Source organism: Electrona antarctica (genome assembly GCF_951216825.1).
Source record: "Electrona antarctica genome assembly, chromosome: 19".
In the NCBI taxonomy this organism is placed as follows: Eukaryota; Metazoa; Chordata; class Actinopteri; order Myctophiformes; family Myctophidae; genus Electrona; species Electrona antarctica.
Window position 1 is genome coordinate 1,368,305 of NC_136800.1, and position 19,829 is coordinate 1,388,133.

At 41.7% G+C, this 19,829-nt stretch overlaps 1 protein-coding gene across 2 annotated transcripts in view; it reads left to right on the forward strand.

Moving 5' to 3' along the window:
* wls (Wnt ligand secretion mediator) overlaps positions 1–19,829 on the forward strand; it is a 54,120-nt gene that overhangs the window by 7,205 nt on the left and 27,086 nt on the right. For both annotated transcript variants that reach the window (XM_079529375.1, XM_079529376.1), the window contains exons 2-3: positions 4,135–4,407; positions 18,820–18,944. In XM_079529375.1, the coding sequence (XP_079385501.1) occupies positions 4,135–4,407; positions 18,820–18,944 (398 nt within the window). The remainder of the gene's footprint in view (positions 1–4,134; positions 4,408–18,819; positions 18,945–19,829) is intronic.

A 19,829-nucleotide genomic window follows, 5' to 3' on the forward strand; every position in this document is an offset into this window, starting at 1 on the left:
ATATTACCAACACTCCTCCAAATAGGTCGACTGCCTATAATGGAACACACACACACACACACACACACACACACACACACACACACACACACACACACACACACACACACACACACTGATGATAATTGATGGTCCACTGAAGATGTTGGAGTTTTACAAGGTTGTGGTCTGAAAAAAATGTGGGGTTGGAGTGTGTTTTGGGGTGAGGCTTCCGGTTACCATGTGATCATATTTCATTCCGTTTAGATGTGATTTCTTTCTGGTCTAGATGGGCCGGTTAAACAGGCGGTGGATGCTCTTGGTTCGCCGTTCGGAGCACCTGTCCCCCTCCTCGCCTCCCCTCCCCTTGGCTTGAAACTTTGCATGCACAATCCCACCAGTAGCCCAAGGAAGATCTGGCACCCGAAATGTGTCAGCCTGGCGGGGATCTTTTCTAGTTAAATCAGTTTTTTATTTTAATTGGGGACAAATAAATAGCATATGTGCCCGGCACATAATGTCACCCATTTTCTTCGTTTTTATTTTATTTTTTACAGTACACATCACAGAACAAAAACAACGTACTACAAGGGGTCCGTGTTCATAAATCGAATGGGCGCTATATTGTAATGGATTAAATAACCCTGAGCGATTAAAGTGTTAAGGCCTTAAAACTCATTCAATGCCAGACTAAATCATTATTTAGATTATTAGATTATTTTCCACAATCTTTGTGGAAATGTATATTGTTAGTAAGGGCATTTTATCAGGTATTTGACAAATCTGGGAACTAAATCATTACCAAGAAATTTCTTCACCAATGTGTTTCTAAAGGTGTCTAATAACATGTACTAAAAGTTTGAAATTCAACTCCCGTGGGAAAGTTAGTTATTAGCATAATATGCATAATATGCCCATAACATCCTATATAAGGCAAAAAAGTCCAAATTTCATCATTCTTTAAGTAACATGTGACATATGAAACTAGGGTGATTGCATGATTCTGAATCCATTCCAAGCACAAAAAACACTCCTTGGGCTAAATTAGGCCATATCCACTTGACCAAATGGGCTGACCTCATCACGTTTGTGTGGCCGTTTTCCTCCCAAGGAGTGTTTTTTGTGCAAAACTAATGCTTGGAATGGATTCAGAATCATGCAAACACCCTAGTTTCATATGTCACATGTTACTTAAAGAATGATGAAATTTGGACTTTTTTGCCTTATATAGGATGTTATTATTATTATTTTTTTCTTAACCGTGATCAGCAATGCTTTAGTTATCGGCCGTGAATAAAGCTTGTTTTGATTAAAAACCAAATCTGGGAAAATAATCACAAATAAAAGCAACAAATGGAGGTGGATGGACTTTTTGTTTCCGGTTAATTTCTGTTTGCTGTTCTGTTGCATCATGCAATGGTTTGATTTAAAATGTATGCTACAGGTTGTGTACCGTTAGGTACAGTAATATCATAGTTAATTTTCACTCTGTAAAAATGTTCCCGGACCATTTTACAATTTTAATGCCGTGATTAAACAATCGTGTTCCAGATCTCCCTGCCGTGTTTTCACTAACCTTTTGAAGAGCCACTGTGCCGACTTGATAGTTGCTTGTCATGAAAATCCACTTTCAAACGGTGTAATCGCTTGTCGTAGTGTTAAAGAATCACAACAACACCTGCACCACTGCCGCCATTGTAACGCATTGGGACTCAATTTCCTACAATCCTTTGCACGCCAGAACGACAGAACTTATTGCGATTCCCACTCTGTCCTGTGGAAACCCTGTATGACTTAAAACGTATTAAAAACGTGGATTAAACAATGAACATAACTTGTGTAACTCGCGAACGGGAGGGAAAGTGTTCTACAGTCAATTAACTTGTGTAACTCGTGTTCAGGAGTCAAAGTGTTAAATGAACACTGAGGATTTTATTGCGTAGATTAGAAGCCATGGTGATTGCCAAGATGCAGTGTAGTGTTTTAACTCATTCTGGGAGGGAACCCCTTTTGGTGTTTTACGCATTGTTATACTTTAGCTATTGAAAAATGGCAGATCTACAAGCTCATAGTGCGGCACCGAGTGCCACGCTACGAGCTTGTAGGTCTGCTATTTTTGAAAAATCGCGAGAATGTTGTACAAATTTGGAATATACTGTTATTCTTTCAGAGCGAACATTTTTAACTCAAATCTTTGCTTCTGGAGGGTCCCTGGAACAACATATTTTCAGATTAGGGTCGGAGGCCAAATTCATAATCTTTGGGGGTCCTCGACATGAAAATGTTTGAGAACGACTGACATAGGAACATGGGTTTTTCAGAAAACTGTCAGGATTTAGAAGGCATTTGTAGAATCGAGCCTATAGGCCTAAATGGGTTAAGAGGCTTGCTTAACAAGCTAAAAAAATTGCCAGTTCTATTTCGGTATGGTTTGCCCTACCGTGTCAGGTCTGTGTTGGTCTGTGTCTGCGATAAATGCTTTTTTACATATGTGATGTATTCCCATGCTTTTTGTTCTTGCTTATTGTAAGTCGCTCTGGATGCCTAAATTGTAAATTGTAAATTGTAATTCTTAATAAGACATTCAATCCCCTCCGTGTTCCTGTTCACATGATCTTTACCTCAGGGCCTTCTAAGCAATTCTGTTTACATGATAATGATTGTCTCCCAACAAGCACCATAGATATCCTAGGACTAGAGCAGGGGTTCTCAACGTTTTTGGCCGGGGACCCCCGGAAATGCTTTGGCAATGTCTCGGGACCCCCGCCCCGCCCCCTCCCGACCCCCAATATAAATTGACTGCTACAATAACCTTAAACCATTTTGGGCGGGAACCCCTTTTGGTGTTTTAAGCATTGTTATAATTTAGCTATTGAAAAATAGCAGATCTACAAGCTCATAGCGCGCCACCGAGTGGCGCGCTACGAGCTTGTAGGTCTGCTATTTTTGAAAAATCGTGAAAATAAAATTTAACTTTTTTTTTTTTTGAAAATAATTTGGGGACCCCCTAAAATAATTTGGCGACCCCCCCCCCCCCCCCCACCCCGAGGGGTCGCGACCCACGGGTTGAGAACCCCTGGACTAGAGAATAACCGACACCAATCTCATAAATCATAAATCTCTGCGATTGTGATGGATGCTGGAAATTCCCTCGGATGACTTCAAAGCAACAGTCTCTCCGTGACAGTAATCACTGGATTCTGTTGAGGAAAAAGAAAACGGTAGTTATTTGCTGCTGATATTTGGGGAAAACACTAGCTCATAAATCATTACATTTCTTTTTATTTCCCAGAAATCTTGTGTTTGAATAGAAAACAACAAGGACCCCAAATTATGGATTATTTCTTCTCACAGGATATTTATTTGACATGCAGGCAGCTGCCGCTGCCAACATCAAAATACAACAAGTTTGACTATTTCTCCTTCCATCAATTTAAATTGGTTTTCAATGTAATGAGTCCCGGGATGCAGGGATGGTCTTTTAGATGAGTCCCAGGGACATTGTATGAGCCCCACTTCAACGACGAGTCATATTTTGCCATTTTTACAAATTGCAGCATTTAACTCATTTAATTTGATATGGTTATAATGTGGTTATATTCATGTAGAAAACAGAAGAAGAAATGATTATTATAACTAAAGCTAGCAAAATAAACTAGAATAAAAAAACAGTACAGTAGTGCATCCCGTGGATGCAGAGGTCGTTGTTTTATAACAATGTCCCATGTGTCATTCTCAAACATTTTTCTCAAGGACCCCCAAAAATATATGTAATTGGCCGCCGGCGCCGACCCCCATCTCTAAATTTGTTGTTCAAATGTTTTGAAAAAAATTATACCTCCTTATATAACAATAAGACCTGATGATCATGTTTTAGGGTGGAAAAATAATCACGGCACACACTTGGAAAGAATATATATTCAAAGATTTGCTCCACGATTTTTCAAAAATAGCAGACGTACAAGCTCGAGCTTGTAGATCTGCTATTTTTCAATAGTTAAAGTATAACGTAATGCTTAAAAGTTTAAACACCAAAAGGAGTTCCCGCCCAAAATGGGTTAACAATAAACTGCGTTTTGGGATGCAAAATGCACCCTATTTTAATCTCTGTTCCATCCCTCTTGCTTTTTGTTCTCTCTCTCTCCTCCGTACCAGCTCCCAGCCCCACCACGGCGGTCCACTATCTGGCCACCAAGTGCGTGGACACGGTGAAGCATCACCAGAGCACCAAATGGTTCATGCCGTGGGGCCCCAACCAGTGCGACAAGATCCGAACCTTCGACGAGGCCATGGCCAAGAAGATCGAGGCCAACAACATCGTGTTTGCGGTCCACATCCCTCTGCCCAATAAGGAGATGAGCCCCTGGTTCCAGTTCATGCTCGTCATCCTGCAGTTTGACATCGCCTTCAAGATGTACAATCAGATAGGTGAGGGCGGCGTTGTTGCAGCTCTTTGCCTTTTATGCATTTCTCTTTGCTCTGACGTTGCTTTCAAGATGGACAAACATAATATTAAAAGGCATCTGTGTGTGAAATGTTGTACTCGGCCATCAAGATGTTCCAACTAGATGTGAGAGCGCTCCTCCGTAACTAATAATAGACTTAGTTTATCTCGTGTTTAAACTGCCACTCTCTCTTGCAGGGTTTTTATTTTGAGATGTCCCGATACTGTATCAGGTCATATCGGTATCGGTGAATATGCCAGTCTAACCAGCGATCTGACACGGGGGTAATAGGGGGTTGACACTATGGCCGCTATATAAAAGTGTTGGGGCATGTGGAGTTTGCTTTCGAGTTGCCCAAACTGCAAGTGCACATTTGAGTGAAGAGTCTGCTAATAACACAACACGAGATATATATATATATATATATATATATATATATATATATATATATATATATATAAACACAACATGAGATCACGACACTGGTATCGGCTAACGCAGAAAGTGTATCGGGACATCCCTAGCTATTAGCTAGATATCTATAAACACTATTACCGATCGGTGGACTAAAACAAAAAAGATATATACTGTATATATTTTGTATTATTATAAATATTATTCTCTGGTATCGGTATTCAGTATCGATATCGGCTAAGACAGAAATTGTGGTATCGGGACATCCCTAGTTTTTATCTTCAAGATAAATTCGTAGTCCAATTACATAATAAGGCCTGACGTCGAAATTTAAAAAAAAATGTCTTTTTAAAATGAGAAACCTCGCGTTTCTGTATCAGTGGTTCTCAATATTTCCTGTCAAGGACCCCAACAATTATATGTAATATGCCGCCGACCCCCATCTGAAAATATGTTGTTCCAGGGACCTCCCCAGAAGCAAAGATTTGAGTTAAAAACTGAAACTCTGAAAGAATATATATTCAAAGAATATATATTTCACGATTTTTCAAAAATAGCAGACCTACAAGTTCATAGCATAGTTTATGAGCTTATAGATCTGCTATTTTTGAATAGCTAAAGTATAATATATAATATGCTTAAAACACAAAGGGGTTCCCGCCATAACAGTGGTTTCCAAACCGTTTCTTGTCAAGGACCCCCACATCGACATTTATTAGCCCGCGGACCCCCATTTGAAGAGATATACCAGGGACCCCCCCATAAGAGAAGATTGTTATGGCTCGAGTCTTTAGCAGTGGTCATTTCTATCTCTAGGACCCCAATTTATATTGTAAAATCAATGTTAACTTAACTCAGAGTATACATGTACACTCTCAAATGTTACACACCAATCGGGGTCCATTTTGGTTCCTAACTAGCTATCATTTAGCTGGGGAGTGGGGACCCCCTGGAACTCTCCCAAGGACCCCTGGTGGTCCATGAACCCCACTTTGAGAACCACTGCTCAGTCTGTAACATTCAAACCCTTCCCCTTCCAGACTACTGTAGCTCGCTCCTTATAGAGCGTCGCAGTCCCGCCCCCTTTCATGACGACGCCAGGCCCAGGAAATAGTTCCCAATGCATTTTTCCCATAGACATTTCAAAACGTGTTTATTTAAAGACCTTATAAGTGTTGTACAAAGCCAACTCTTGTCGTGACAAATTATGACAACAAACACAATATTTTGGACCAAACTAATAATTACAAAGAAGAAAAACAAAAAAAAAAAGTGTTGTAACCTGCCGTTTTCTTCTTCTTTCTAATTAGTTTTGTGTTTGTTGTCATGATTTGTCACGACAAGAGTTGGCTTTGTCCGCGGCGTAAACGTCTTTAATTAAATACTTTCTGAAAAGTCTATGAGGAAAATGAACGGGGATTTCTTTTCCGGGTCTCTCGAGGGGGCGGGACTGCGACGCTCTATTGGTCTGGCATGTGCACTTAAGCCCCTCCAAATGATTCAGAAATCTTCTTCAAAATCACGCCTTCTCCTCTCCCTCCGTTGGCTCCCGTAACTGACCGCACAGTACAAAACACTGATGTTGGCCTACAAAGCAACCAAAGGTTTGGCACCCCCATATCTCCAAAGCCTGATCCAATGCTACAACCCCTCCTACATAAAGCTCACTCAGATCAGCTAATCTTCTCCCTTCTGGCTCCCAAACTGTGGAACGAACTCCATTGTAGTTAGAACGGCAGACTCGCATCCAATCTGAAGACTCACCTTAGCCTGTAGCATTAAATTTGCACTAGCACTAGCCTTGACCTAGCCTTGAGTACCTTGCAGGCTTATTATATATCCATATTCTGGGGATGACACAAGGTGCTTTCACAAAATATTTGAGTTTTTAGTAACTAAGAGGTTAAAGGCAAATAAATGGCACAGCTAGAACAGTCGGGTAGAAAAAGTTTAGCGTAATGCAGCATTTCAAATCAGGAAAATACCTTTTTTGTTTTTGTGTGTGGGAAATTCTCAACCTCGAGTGTTGTGATCTTTTAGATTGGCTATTTTGGAATGAATTTACATTATTGTATAGTTAAGTGGATCCCAGAGTTGTACTTACTGTATACTGACTGTTTGTCAGTTCTTCTTTATGCCTGATGAAGGCCTGAACGACCGAAGCGCTGCTCAATAAATCTAATTCTGTAAGTGAAGACAGTGTGCGGGATCCTTTTTTCTCTACTTCTATAGTTAAGTGGTTAACAGACGTAAGTGCACATCTGTAAACAAGGTGATGCACCCTCTATCATTGTTTCTAAACATGTATACTGTAATGTATCGTTACTGACCAAACTAGGACTATACTGAGTTGGTTGTATTTGTATGTGGGTCATTTCTTATTCCGTTCCAGGTGTTAGTTCTGTGCGTGTTGCGTTTTGTTGTCTCCGCAAGGCGACAGCGTGGCAGAGAATATGTTTGGCGGAGACCTGTGCTCCGAGGAGCACTTTTTCTACTATGTTTTCTAGCAATGTTTCTGTCAGTGCGAGTACATCTTGTGCAAAAAACTCTCTTTCATGCATGTGTCTGTGCTTATCACTTTGTACAACCCTGCAGCACATGGCTGTGTCAATGGATCTCGGGCTTTGGCAAATCCTTGAAATATTCAAGTCCTTTGTCATTTCCGCCGCACACACGCATGCGCACGCACACACACACACAGCGCACGCATGCACACACATACACACAGAGTAGTCGTAAATTCAAGCATGAAGTCATTGTAGTGCCACTAACACTCCCGATATGTTTCAAATATGTCTGCCCCCTCGCAGACATTATAGCTGGCTATTGTGTGGTTTCACTTTGGCCCGTTGTAGTGGGGAATGCACCAGGAACCCGCAGGAATGTGTCTCTTTTCTCCCTCCCTCCCTCCCTCCCTCCCGCACTAGATTGGATTTCTTTTAGCACAGAGAGAGGCGGGCTAACAATGATGGATGTCCTGTTGCGACGTCGCTGCAGTGATACGGACCCTCTGGGACCGTATCTCCACTAAAGGCAGGGGGGGGACTGTCTCCAACTGGCACCTGCTTTTCTCAGAAGCTGATGGCTTCTGACCAATGCAATTCCCCCCCCCCCCCCCCCCCCCTATTCCTCGTTCCCAGAAGCACAATTTAACACGCACACCTTCAGATGATTCGGGTCTCCCACTGCGTGTGGATTTGCAGGTTTTGCTTTTCTTGTCTTTTTGGCTCAAACGGAGACGGTGGCCATAACATGACAATGAGGGACATGTGCTGTATTATTTGTCATGCTTTTTTTTCCCCCTCTTTGTTGCGTCCATTAGCCCATTTTGGGCGGGTACCCCTTTTGGTGTTAGCATTATGTTATGCTTTAGCTATTGAAAAATAGCAGATCTACAAGCTCAAAAAAATCGAAGAACGACTGACATGGAAACATAGCTTTTTCAGAAAACTGTCAGGATGTAGAAGACATTTTTAGAATCGGATCTCGGGTCAAAATGGGTTAGGAAACATTGTGAAGACGTGTTTCCTCAGCCTGCAGACTCCTGTCTCTGTTTGAACAACGATGCCAGATCAGTCGAGCCTTAACGCTTGGCCTGTGCCACGGCGTTGACTTTGGCGTGGCACAGGGTATTTCCTATCAATGCCTGAGTGCAGACAGAATGCTGACGTTTACTTTCACCATTGGTGCGTCTCAAAACAGGGCGCTGGGTTTTGTCCAGTGACGGTCTAATAGGCCTATCTCACAGCCCCCTTTCCACGCCCCCTTCCGGTAGCTAGTGGTGTCATTTAACATTAGGCATTTACACTTTTTTTTTCTCTGGAGAAGTACATTTCCTAATGTTAAAATGTCAAAGACCGATAATAATATGAAGAAAACACAATGGTATAACAACTCAAATAAGTAGAATAAACCTTACCTTTACAAAACGGTAGTTTGTGGCTTGTGAAAATACCTCTTTTAACATGGAAGTCTATGGACCGCAGAAAAAATAACACCATTAGCTCCAAAAGGGGGCGGGGAAATGGTGTGAGATAGGCCTATTGAAAAAAAAAGGCGAATAAAGGGTGGCACAAGATATAGCCCTTGGTAGTGAAGGGAAAAAAATCAGACCCGTCTTGACTTAACACTTACAGTGCTAGCATGTATTGACAAATTGTGATATTATTCACGCCAGCATTTTTTCCCAGTTGAGCTCTTATTTTGAAAAGCCACATTTCCAGACTTCCGGAACTGATCATAAACTAGGAAGTTGGACGATGCGTGTTTAGGTCCCGTGTATCAGACGGAGCTAACCCAGTGCAGTGGAGGGCTTCACATCGCCGGCTCTGTGCCGTGGAATAAACCTTGTTTTGACCAAAAACGATCCAAGATGGCGCGACCCAGTGTTATGACAACAGCTAGCAACCCGATGCTAACGTAAGTAGCATTATGACTTGATCAATCGAAAGCGGTATAAAAGCGCAATTGCCATTAATCTACGGCAATGGCGCTGAGGGTTTTATGTGAGTGGTGCTGTACTGTACTTGTACTGTACTGTACTGTACTGTACAAGCTCTCCTCCCTGGCCTGTGTGACTGTCTGTGTGTTAGGCTGCACAACAGTGAGACTTGGTGGTGTGTTAGGCTGCACAACAGTGACGCTTAGTGGTGAAAATATGCTATTTCCGTGCTCGGACCCAGGGACACAGCCAGGGATAACAGCCAGGGACACACATAGCTGTCTATAGGAGTGGTTGCACCACTCAACAAAAATAGCAGACCTGGTATAGAGCCCTGGGGGACCTCGGCCAACTATGTATATCGGATTTAGATGGTTAAACAAAAACATGACATTTATTTTGTCATGAGAGAATTAACCTGCAGACATGAGACTAGAGTATATATATATACGACAAAACCTGGGGTTAACTTAACTGAGTTTACCTATAAGAGACTCAGGGCTCCATCTTGCGCCTCCCTTATCCCTAAACTAATTTTTACTATTTTAAAAAACATTTTAAAATAGTTCAACTAGCCGATCTACATCGAAACATTGTGAGCCTGTAGATATTTGAACAATTTTAAAAGGTTTTTTTTTTTAAATAGTAAAATTAGCGATAAGGTAGGATAAGGTAAGATGTAGCCCTATGATTCCATTTTCACGACGTTATTGTGTGTGTTTGAAGTTCTAATATCTAGAGATGCTATACCTATTCATTACAAATGAACGTTGCTCACAAGCGCATGACACACCCGGAAGTAGTAAAGTACACTCCATATGGCTCCAACGTCGGAGCGGAGGGGGGTGGTCGTCATGAAAGGAGGGATTAGCGAAGAGGATAAAGAACTAATGAATGAATTGGGGATCGACACACTGCGGCGGACTGGGAAAGTGCCCATGCATACAACACTCCCCAAGACTGTGGGGACGTCTTCAGGTAGACATGCACGTATCTGTGCATCTCCTTGAGATTTGAAGAGTACAATACAACAGATGTTACAGAGCTACATGGTGGATCAAAGAAACCACATTTTGTAGGCTAATAAATGACTGCTTGAAAGCCTTGATGCACATCTGTATTGTGCCATTAAAGACGGTGTTCAGTTGAAACCTACATTACGCGACCCAGAGATCAAAGCACATTCACAGACACGTCGTAGCGTTTACACGCGGCCTAAACACGCTGACATGACTCGTCTAAACAGTCCCCAGTCATTCTAATGGTCGGCCGCCCAGTCATCTGTGCCATTAGTTAGCTCAGCGGATGTAGTTTGGTTGGGGTGGGCGGCGGCGGGGAGGGGGATTTGTGGGTTGTTTACTGCTATTGCTAGCCTGTCGTCCTCCTGGCTGCCAGACAGACTAGTCTTAGTGATTCACCCCCCCCCCCCCCCCCCCCCAAAAAACCACACAGCGGCGGTCCCACAGGCTGCCCAGTGGCTTCACACTTCCCAGTCCCATCATGGCTGAGCCCTCTCTCTCTCTGTGTAGCCTCAGACTGTCAAGACGAGGCCGTGCTCTCATGGCTTCTAGAAATGGGAACAACATGCTCAAAATGTTCTGATTCTTGAAGTAGAAGAAGCTGAGGGCTTAGACCTGACTTAAAAACATTCACTTTGAAAGAATATATATTCAAAGATTTGCGCCACATTTTTACGATTTTTCAAAAATAGCAGACCTACAAGGCTATGAGCTTGTAGATCTGCTATTTTTCAATAGCTAAATTATAACATAATGTTTAAAACACCAAAAGGGGTTCCCACCCAAAATGGGTTAAGATGTGCAGCACCGCCAGCACCCGATTAAAAAAAAAACGACTCTTAAATTATTTGAACACATTCAGGACGGGAACCCCTTTTGGTGTATTAAGCATTATGTTATACTTTAGCTATTGAAAAATAGCAGATCTACAAGCTCATAGCGCGTCATCGAGTGCCACGCTACAAGCTTGTAGATCTGCTATTTTTGAAAAATGGTGAAAAGGTGGTGCAAATCTTTGAATATATTCTTTCAGAGCGAACGTTTTTAACTCAAAACTTTGCTTCTGGGTGGGGGGGTCCCTGGAACAACATATTTTCAGATGAGGATCCGCGGCCAAATACAGATAATTCTGGGGGTCCTTGACATGAAAAATGTTGAGCAAATGAGCACCACTGACATAGAAACCTAGGTTTTTCAGAAAACTTTTAGGATTTAGAAACTTTTTTTTTTTTTTTTTTTTTATCTGCCTCAGTCCTAAATGTGTTAAAAAATAGCCGATCTACAAGCTCACATTGTGTTGTGAACTTGTGAGTGAGCGTGTATATTTGCTATTTTCAACTTTTTCTTGTTCCTTTTGTTGTTCCACTGTTCCATTTCTGTTCCAGATTGTAGTTAAACTGTCCAAACTAAAAGGGTTTGGACACACAGATTGAGTCTGGTGTGAGGTTTGAGGAATGCATTAAAGAACACATGCTGCTGCTGTCTGGCTTGCTGACGGGCATCGATTCCCTCTGAATCATGGACATTATTTGTTGTTTTCGTTGTTTTAGCCAATGACAATGCTATAGTGATGTTTTCTGAGTCAAGGTATTGTAGCGAGTCTAGCAACGGAGCAAAGTAGGCTACCTCATTGTCATTGCACTGTAGACGGGTGTCCAGTGTTTTTGGCAGAAAAATTCTATTTTAGTTTTAGTCGTCGTCTCTTGAATAGTTCTCATTTGGTTTTAGTCACACTAAATATCACACAATTTTAGTCTACTAAATCTACGGGTGATTTAGTCGACTAAAATGTATTTTGGCGGGTCTTGATGCGTCGTAATGGCTAATTTTACACTTACTGAAAATAGCCGATCTACAAGCTCCCAACGCATCGCAGCGCGTTTAATACATAATATAATAAGTATAATGTATTACAACAACTATGTACAATGTATGAGAATTATAATGAAACTATGGCCAAAACAAAAACCTTGAATGACCAATAATTATAAAAGTATAGAGGGTATGCGCATGCTTAAAGTGAATGGCACATCGAGTGGCAAAGCAACATGCAAAGTGAGTTTAACATTGTTTAATGTTGTTTAACCCATTTTGGGTGGGAACCCCTTTTGGTGTTAGCATTATGTTATGCTTTAGCTATTGAAAAATAGCAGATCTACAAGCTCATAGCGCGCCACCGAGTGGCGCGCTACGATCTTGTAGGTCTGCTATTTTTGAAAAATTGAAGAACGACTGACATAAAAACATAGCTTTTTCAGAAAACTGTCAGGATGTAGAAGAAATTTTTTGAATCTGATCTCAGGTCAAAATGGGTTAATGCAATCAGATATGACTTTTCTGTGTGGACGTATGGGCTGTCAAGGCCAGAAAGTAGTTTTTTGCCACTCTGTAGGCGTTCCTGCATAACTTCCTGGTTTGATGATGTCACGCGCAGATACCCTCTATTATGATACTTGACCTTTATAAAAACATTGTTTTTTATACTCTAACCACAAATCTTTATAAAATGCTTTCTAATAGGGAGGGAAGCCGACATCGACTTTTTTGCCGATATGCGATATTCCGATATTGTCCAACTCTTAACCCATTTTGACCTGAGATCAGATTCAAAAAATGTCTTCTACATCCTGACAGTTTTCTGAAAAAGCTATGTTTCTATGTCAGTCGTTCTTCGATTTTTCTAAAATAGCAGACCTACAAGCTCGTAGCGCGCCACTCGGTGGCGTGCTATGAGCTTGTAGATCTGCTATTTTTCAATAGCTAAAGCATAACATAATGCTAACACCAAAAGGGGTTCCCGCCCAGAATGGGTTAATTTCCGATATCAACCGATATACAGTATGCAGGCTTTTTCACCAAAGGTCAACATATTGCCGGAATGCCGGGAAACAACATCACATATCTAATAAAATAAAAGGGCTATTTTTTTTCCTTACCGTGATGTTGTTAGGTTTTCAATGAAGTGAGTCCCGGGACTCACTCGTGGTCCTTTGAATGAGTCCCACTAATAGATGGAGGGATGGAGGCCTATTTTAGTGCAGAAGCATAATTGTGATTATGGTAAGCTCACATTTCATATCACACACACACTACAGCAAAAACTCCTGTAACTATCATTAGACCCACCCAAAAAATTAATACAAATAAATTAAATAATAATAACATAAACCAATACCAATATTTTCCGGATTCTGATATTACATTTTTATGCTAATATCAGCCGATACTATCAGACATCCCTACTCTATAATGTGTTATTATCGTCATAACGAATTGAGTATTTGAGTTATAATTATAAAGTGGTATAAGTAGATTATAAGTGTCATCTGAATTGTGTGTGTGTGTGTGTGTGTGTGTGGGGTTGTGTGTGTGTTCTCCATTGGTGTTGTTGGTGTGTGGTTTAAAAGATTAATTATTGTGGTGCAATTATGGTGAACAAAATGGCCTCACTTGATGCACGTCATTGACGCCGGCGTCAGTGACGTCCGCGTCAAGATCTGTCTTGTATCTGTCAAGACCTTTTCCGTTTTGCTCTGCTGAAGCACGCTCAGCGGTAGCAATGCAAACGGATGGCAATAGTACAGAATGATTGAAGCCAGATGTAGGTGATTTGTAGCTGTTTGTTTTGTTTTATTTATGAGACAAGAGCCAGCAGTGTATTGACGGAGCTAAACGCTCAGACCCCGTGTCCACATTCAAGTTCTCAATGAGGTACGCAATTCAAACCAAAATGCCTCGCCCTCCGGAACCAGCGGAATGGCGTCAGGCCCATTTGTCTCCATTGTGGCCAGAAGCACCAGACCATTTTGTCTGGCCAAATGGTCGTTGCCAAATGCAGTGATGTAAATAGGTTTTCATTGTAATGAGTCCCGGGATGCAGGGATGGTCTTTTATGAGTCCCACTTCAACGACGTTAGGAGTCATATTTTGCAAATTGCAGCATTTAACTCCCATTTCATTTTATATGGTTATAATGTGGTTATATTCATGTAGAAAACAGAAGAAGAAATGATTATTAAACTAGACTAGAAAACTAGAATAAAAAACAGTACAGTAGTGCATCCCATGGATGCAGAGGTCGTTGTTTTATTGCGTCCCTTAACTATAAACTGCGTTTTGGGATGCAAAATGCACCCTATTTTATAATCTCTGCAAATGTATTATGTTGTTGCCTGCTTTTGTGGAGCCTGTGGATAAACATTTGCATCCTTGCTAAAATCCAGCATATTTACATTACATTAACCCATTTTGGGCGGGAACCCCTTTTGGTGTTAGCATTATGTTATGTTTTAGCTATTGAAAAATAGCAGATCTACAAGCTCGTAGCACGCCACTCGGTGGCGCGCTACCGAGCTTGTAGGTCTGCTATTTTTGAAAATTTGTGAAAATGCGGCACAAATATTTGAATATATATTCTTTCACGTCTAAATAAACAAATAGAGTAAAAGTAGAATTCTAAGTAAGGTGGATACTGTTCTGTACTGCAGTCACATGACCAGTGAGTGAAGCACACCCCGCAAATTCCTGAAACCACCTTTGGCATATCGGCGTGTTCCTATCCAAGAGAAGAATTACACCTCCAAGGATGCCGCCAGCATATTTAAAATATATATGCGCTAGAGTGCCAGCAGATATGGCAGATTTTACTCTGAAAAAAAAAACCACATGTACACGTCGTTAGCAACCCACAGTTTTGATATAAGACGTGTATACACGTCCAATGCAACAATTGTGTTAACGGTAAAGGCTCATACATACTCCAGTTTTTGGTGATAACCTATCACCTAACCTAAACGGTTAAGAGTTGAGGCCATCATACTCGCGGTGATGTCCTTAAGGATTTTTTTCCCCTCCCTGTGGTTTACCCAACTTCTAGACCAATCAGTGAACGGGGTGATAGCTCCAGAGTGAAAAGACTTGTCTGATAGTAAAAACAGAGAGATGGGTCTGTGTCCGCCGTGATAGCTGATCATCACCGCGACTGACGTAATGTGTAGGTGTAGTTTTCCAACCCTTTAAAAACTACACCAAAAACTGGAGTATGTATGATGTATGTGGCGCGCTATGAGCTTGTAGATCTGCTATTTTTCAATAGCTAAATTATAACAGAATGTTTAAAACACCAAAAGGGGTTCCCGCCCAGAATGGGTTAAGGGGTACCATCGCCCATAATCCATCTCACCCTCGTTTTTTCCCGCCAACCTCACGCCGACCCCTCGGTGCGGCGGTTCTTGTATTCTTTATTTAGTTTTACTGAGAATAAGGTTAGAAATAAGTTTAGGGTTAGGCACAGTTTTTCTGGGGTTGAGTTTAGGAATAGGGGTAAGGTTTTGGCCTCGTTTTACTGAGGTTAAGGTTAGAAATAAGGTTAGGTTTAACCGTTTAAGCATAATCTACTTGGGTTACTTTAGGAACACCAGACTGAGCAGTTCCGCCGCCTGTACGCCCCGGAGCGTGTTGGTAAAAAAAGGGCGACTTTGTTGGTATTCTTAATAACTGCTCCACCCACCTGCCTTGCATCACCCAAAACGCCAAGCATCCCCCTGGCATGGCTCCAGCAATAACACAGCTGTTGAGAAGGCTTAGTTTCCGTGGCGATGGCCGCTGGACTGAGGTGGAATGTTTTTACGCGTTAAGCTGACATTCAGGGGTTCTTGGCAACGTTTACCTCGAAACAGAGAGAGGTGTCGAGGGGAGGGGGGGGTCACGGAGACAGACGACTGCCAATAACCGTCTTTCTGTTCCTCTATGCCTTTTCTTTTCTCTCCCACACGTTTTTTTTTTTCTTTTTCATGTCATTGGGTTCCTTTCTCTTCACTCTAGCTTGTTTCATAACTAGAGAGGGGACACTTGCCTTTGTAACATGATCTAAAGATGTTGTGTTTTAACCCATTTTGACCTGAGATCAGATTCTAAAAATGTCTTCTAAATCCTGACAGTTTTCTGAAAAAGCTATTTTTCAAAAATAGCAGACCTACAAGCTCGTAGCGCGCCACTCGGTGGCGCGCTATGAGCTTGTAGATCTGCTATTTTTCAATAGCTAAAGCATAACATAATGCTAACACCAAAAGGGGTTCCTGCCCAAAATGGATGAATGGCTCCCGTGTCCTTTCATTAGTTTTACCGGGGTGGTCTGTTTTTTACGCAAACTGCAGGCCATGCTTTATAAGTTTACATTAAATTGACATAACCTAGATTTGGGTCACAGTGGGAGACATCGATAAGACCTTTTTTTTTAAATAATCGTTGAAATCTATGCTCCATCAATTATTCTAGCACTGGATTCATGTGGGAGTTGTCGTATATCCAAGACCCGACTTTAATTGTTTGGGAAAATTCATAGAAACAATGCAAGTTTAGTTCTTGCATCATTATCCAAATTCTTTGTCATTTTTAAACACTATTTATAACTTCTACTGACACCTCACCTCACAATGGGAAGTTTTAATTAGCTGCAGCTGTTTTGACATAACCACTTTCAGAGCTTTCAGAGCCTTTGGCTCAAAAGACCATGTGTCTCAGCTTGTCTTTCACCAAGGTCTTATTTGAACCCATCTTAGGATTTATAACACAAATGGCAGTATTATGCTCTGCAGAGTTGACCGGTGTGAATGAAGAATTTGATTGGTTGTGATTTGGCTTGAAAATGTGGCTTTCTTGAGCACTGCCACGTTGGATGAGAGCACATGGGTCAAACAGTGAAGTTTCTAAAAGTGTGGAGAGGCCATAATAATGAATTGCATTTTTATAGCGCTTTTCCAAGTGCTCAAAGCGCTTTACAATGGTTCATTCATACATTGGGAGGTGAGGCGGCGAACAGTCGACGCCAGCGTCCTCACTTCCCACATTCACACACCAATGGTGGCAAGCTTACACCAACCGACTCATTGGAGGCAATGTAGGGTTCAGTGTCTTGCCCAAGGACACTTCGACATGTGGACAGGAGGAGCCGGGATTCGAACCGCCGACCCAGGGATCATTGGACAACCTGCTCTACCTCCTGAGCCACAGCCGCACCCGCCATAAAAGTCTCTTATTGCTGTTCTAAGAGCGAAGTATGATAATGATATAAAAGGATTGGCTGATTATACTGATACACGTAGCCATTCTGGACATCAACACGCACTGTTAGTTCGCAGCTTTGCTACTGATCGTTTGTTTCCCTTGTGTAACTATCAAAGTGTGCTCCTCGGAGCACAGGTCTCCGACAGGCCGGGTGGCCTACCCAGGTACCCGCAGACGTTGGGTCATAGCCGCTTGGAATGGGATCAAAATTGAACTTGTACATCTTGATCGCATGGACCCAGGTTATAATGTGTTCTGGTTTTGAGTTTTGGATATAAAATGTGTTTTTGAAGAAAATGATCCAAGGAATTCTAGATACAAATACTTTTGGTTGTATGGCCTACGGTTCAAGAATGATGGATGTGGAATCGGCCTTGTTAATAGCAGATGGAGAAATCTATTTCCGGAGTAAAAAATGTTGTTGTTTTTCCCTGAGGGTAATGCGGTATCACAAATGAGTGAGAAAATACCGCTGTTTTAAATGCTATTAAGATTTTTATGAAAGAACGCTTCTGAACATAATGACTGAAATCAGTTGTGGCGACTGGGAACTTTAATCCATGAATATTGTTAAATTATATTATGCTGCTACCTTGGCACGGCTTGCATTTTGTGTGTGTGTGTGTGTGTGTGTGTGTGTGTGTGTGTGTGTGTGTGTGTGTGTGTGTGTGTGTGTGTGTGTGTGTGTGTGTGTGTGTGTGTGTGTGTGTGTGTGTGTGTGTGTGTGTGTGTGTGTGTGTGTGTGTGTGTGTGTGTGTGTGTGTGTGTGTGTGTGTGTGTGTGTGTGTGTGTGTGTGTGTGTGTGTGTGTGTGTGTGTGTCACAGACAGACAGACAGCGAATTACATTCATACGTTTAGCTAGATTGACAGACAGCGAATTACATTCATACGTTTAGCTAGATTGACAGTTCAGCGACAAATGAGAACCAAACGAGCGGATCCGGTCTGTGTGCTTAATGTGTGCAAATAACGAAAATGTGGGAAAGTATTTTAACCCATTTTGGGCGGGAACCCCTTTTGGTGTTTTAAAGCATTATGTTATACTTTAGCTATTGAAAAATAGCAGATCTACAAGCTCATAGCGTGGCACCGAGTGCCGTGCTATGAAACTTATTTTTGAAAAATCGTGAAAATGTGCCTCAAATCTTTGAATATATATTCTTTCAGAGTTTCAGTTTTTAACTCAAATCTTTGCTTCTGGGGGGGTCCCTGCCTGGAACAACATATTTTCAGATGGGGGTCAGCGGCATATTACATATAATTTTTGGGGTCCTTGACATGAAATATTGATTACCACCGATATAGAAACATGAGGTTTTTCAGGAAAAAAAAACAAACAAACATTTTAAAACATTTTTATTTTTAAAAATGTCGACGTCTGGCCTAAATGGGTTAAAAATAAAATTATGTACAATAGTTATTTGTAACAATAATGTTTACCCCTTCCTGGTCCAGAGGACGGCGCGCTGGTCACCATTGATGTGGGTCTGGCCTACAGAGATGACTCGCTGAGCGACTGGACAGAGATGGCTCATTCTAAAGAGCTGAGGAAGCTCAACTGCAACTTCACTACCGCCAAGGTAGGACCATCCTGCTCGCTCTGCACCGACACTCTCTCGGCTGTCACCTTTGCCCACTGTTTTTATTTATTAGTAGTATTATTTCGAGTTACAGTATTAGAGGCTACACACCAAATACACGCACAGTTCAGTTCACTTTCATTGAACTTGTTTTGAAGTGATGTGAAAAGTCATGATAATCTAAATGATGCCGCTAGAGGTATTCGGTAAGGCAGGGGTTCTCAACGTTTTTGGCCGGGGACCCCCGGAAATGCTTTGGCAATGTCTCGGGACCCCCGCCCCGCCCCCTCCCGACCCCCAATATAAATTGACTGCTACAATAATCTTAAACCATTTTGGGCGGGAACCCCTTTTGGTGTTTTAAGCATTGTTATAATTTAGCTATTGAAAAATAGCAGATCTACAAGCTCATAGCGCGCCACCGAGTGGCGCGCTACGAGCTTGTAGGTCTGCTATTTTTGAAAAAAAGTGAAAATAAAATTAAAACTTTTTTTTTTTTTTTTTTTTTTTTGAAAATAATTTGGGGACCCCCTAAAATAATTTGGCGACCCCCCCGAGGGGTCGCGACCCACGGGTTGAGAACCCCTGCGGTAAGGTATCGGTGTCGGCCCTTTTTGGTCATATCGGGTCATATCGGTATCGGCGAATATGCCAGTCTAACCAGCGATCTGACACAGGGGTAAGGGGTTGACACTATGGCAGGTAAATCAAATGTTGGCATGTGGAGTTTGCTTTCGAGTTGCGGCTGCCCAAACTGCAAGTGCACATTTGAGCGAGGAGTCTGCTATAAACACAACACAAGATAAAATAAGTGATTTTCTTTTTTTTTTTTTATTATAAATATTATTCTCTGGTATCGGTATTCAATTTACAATTTACAATTTA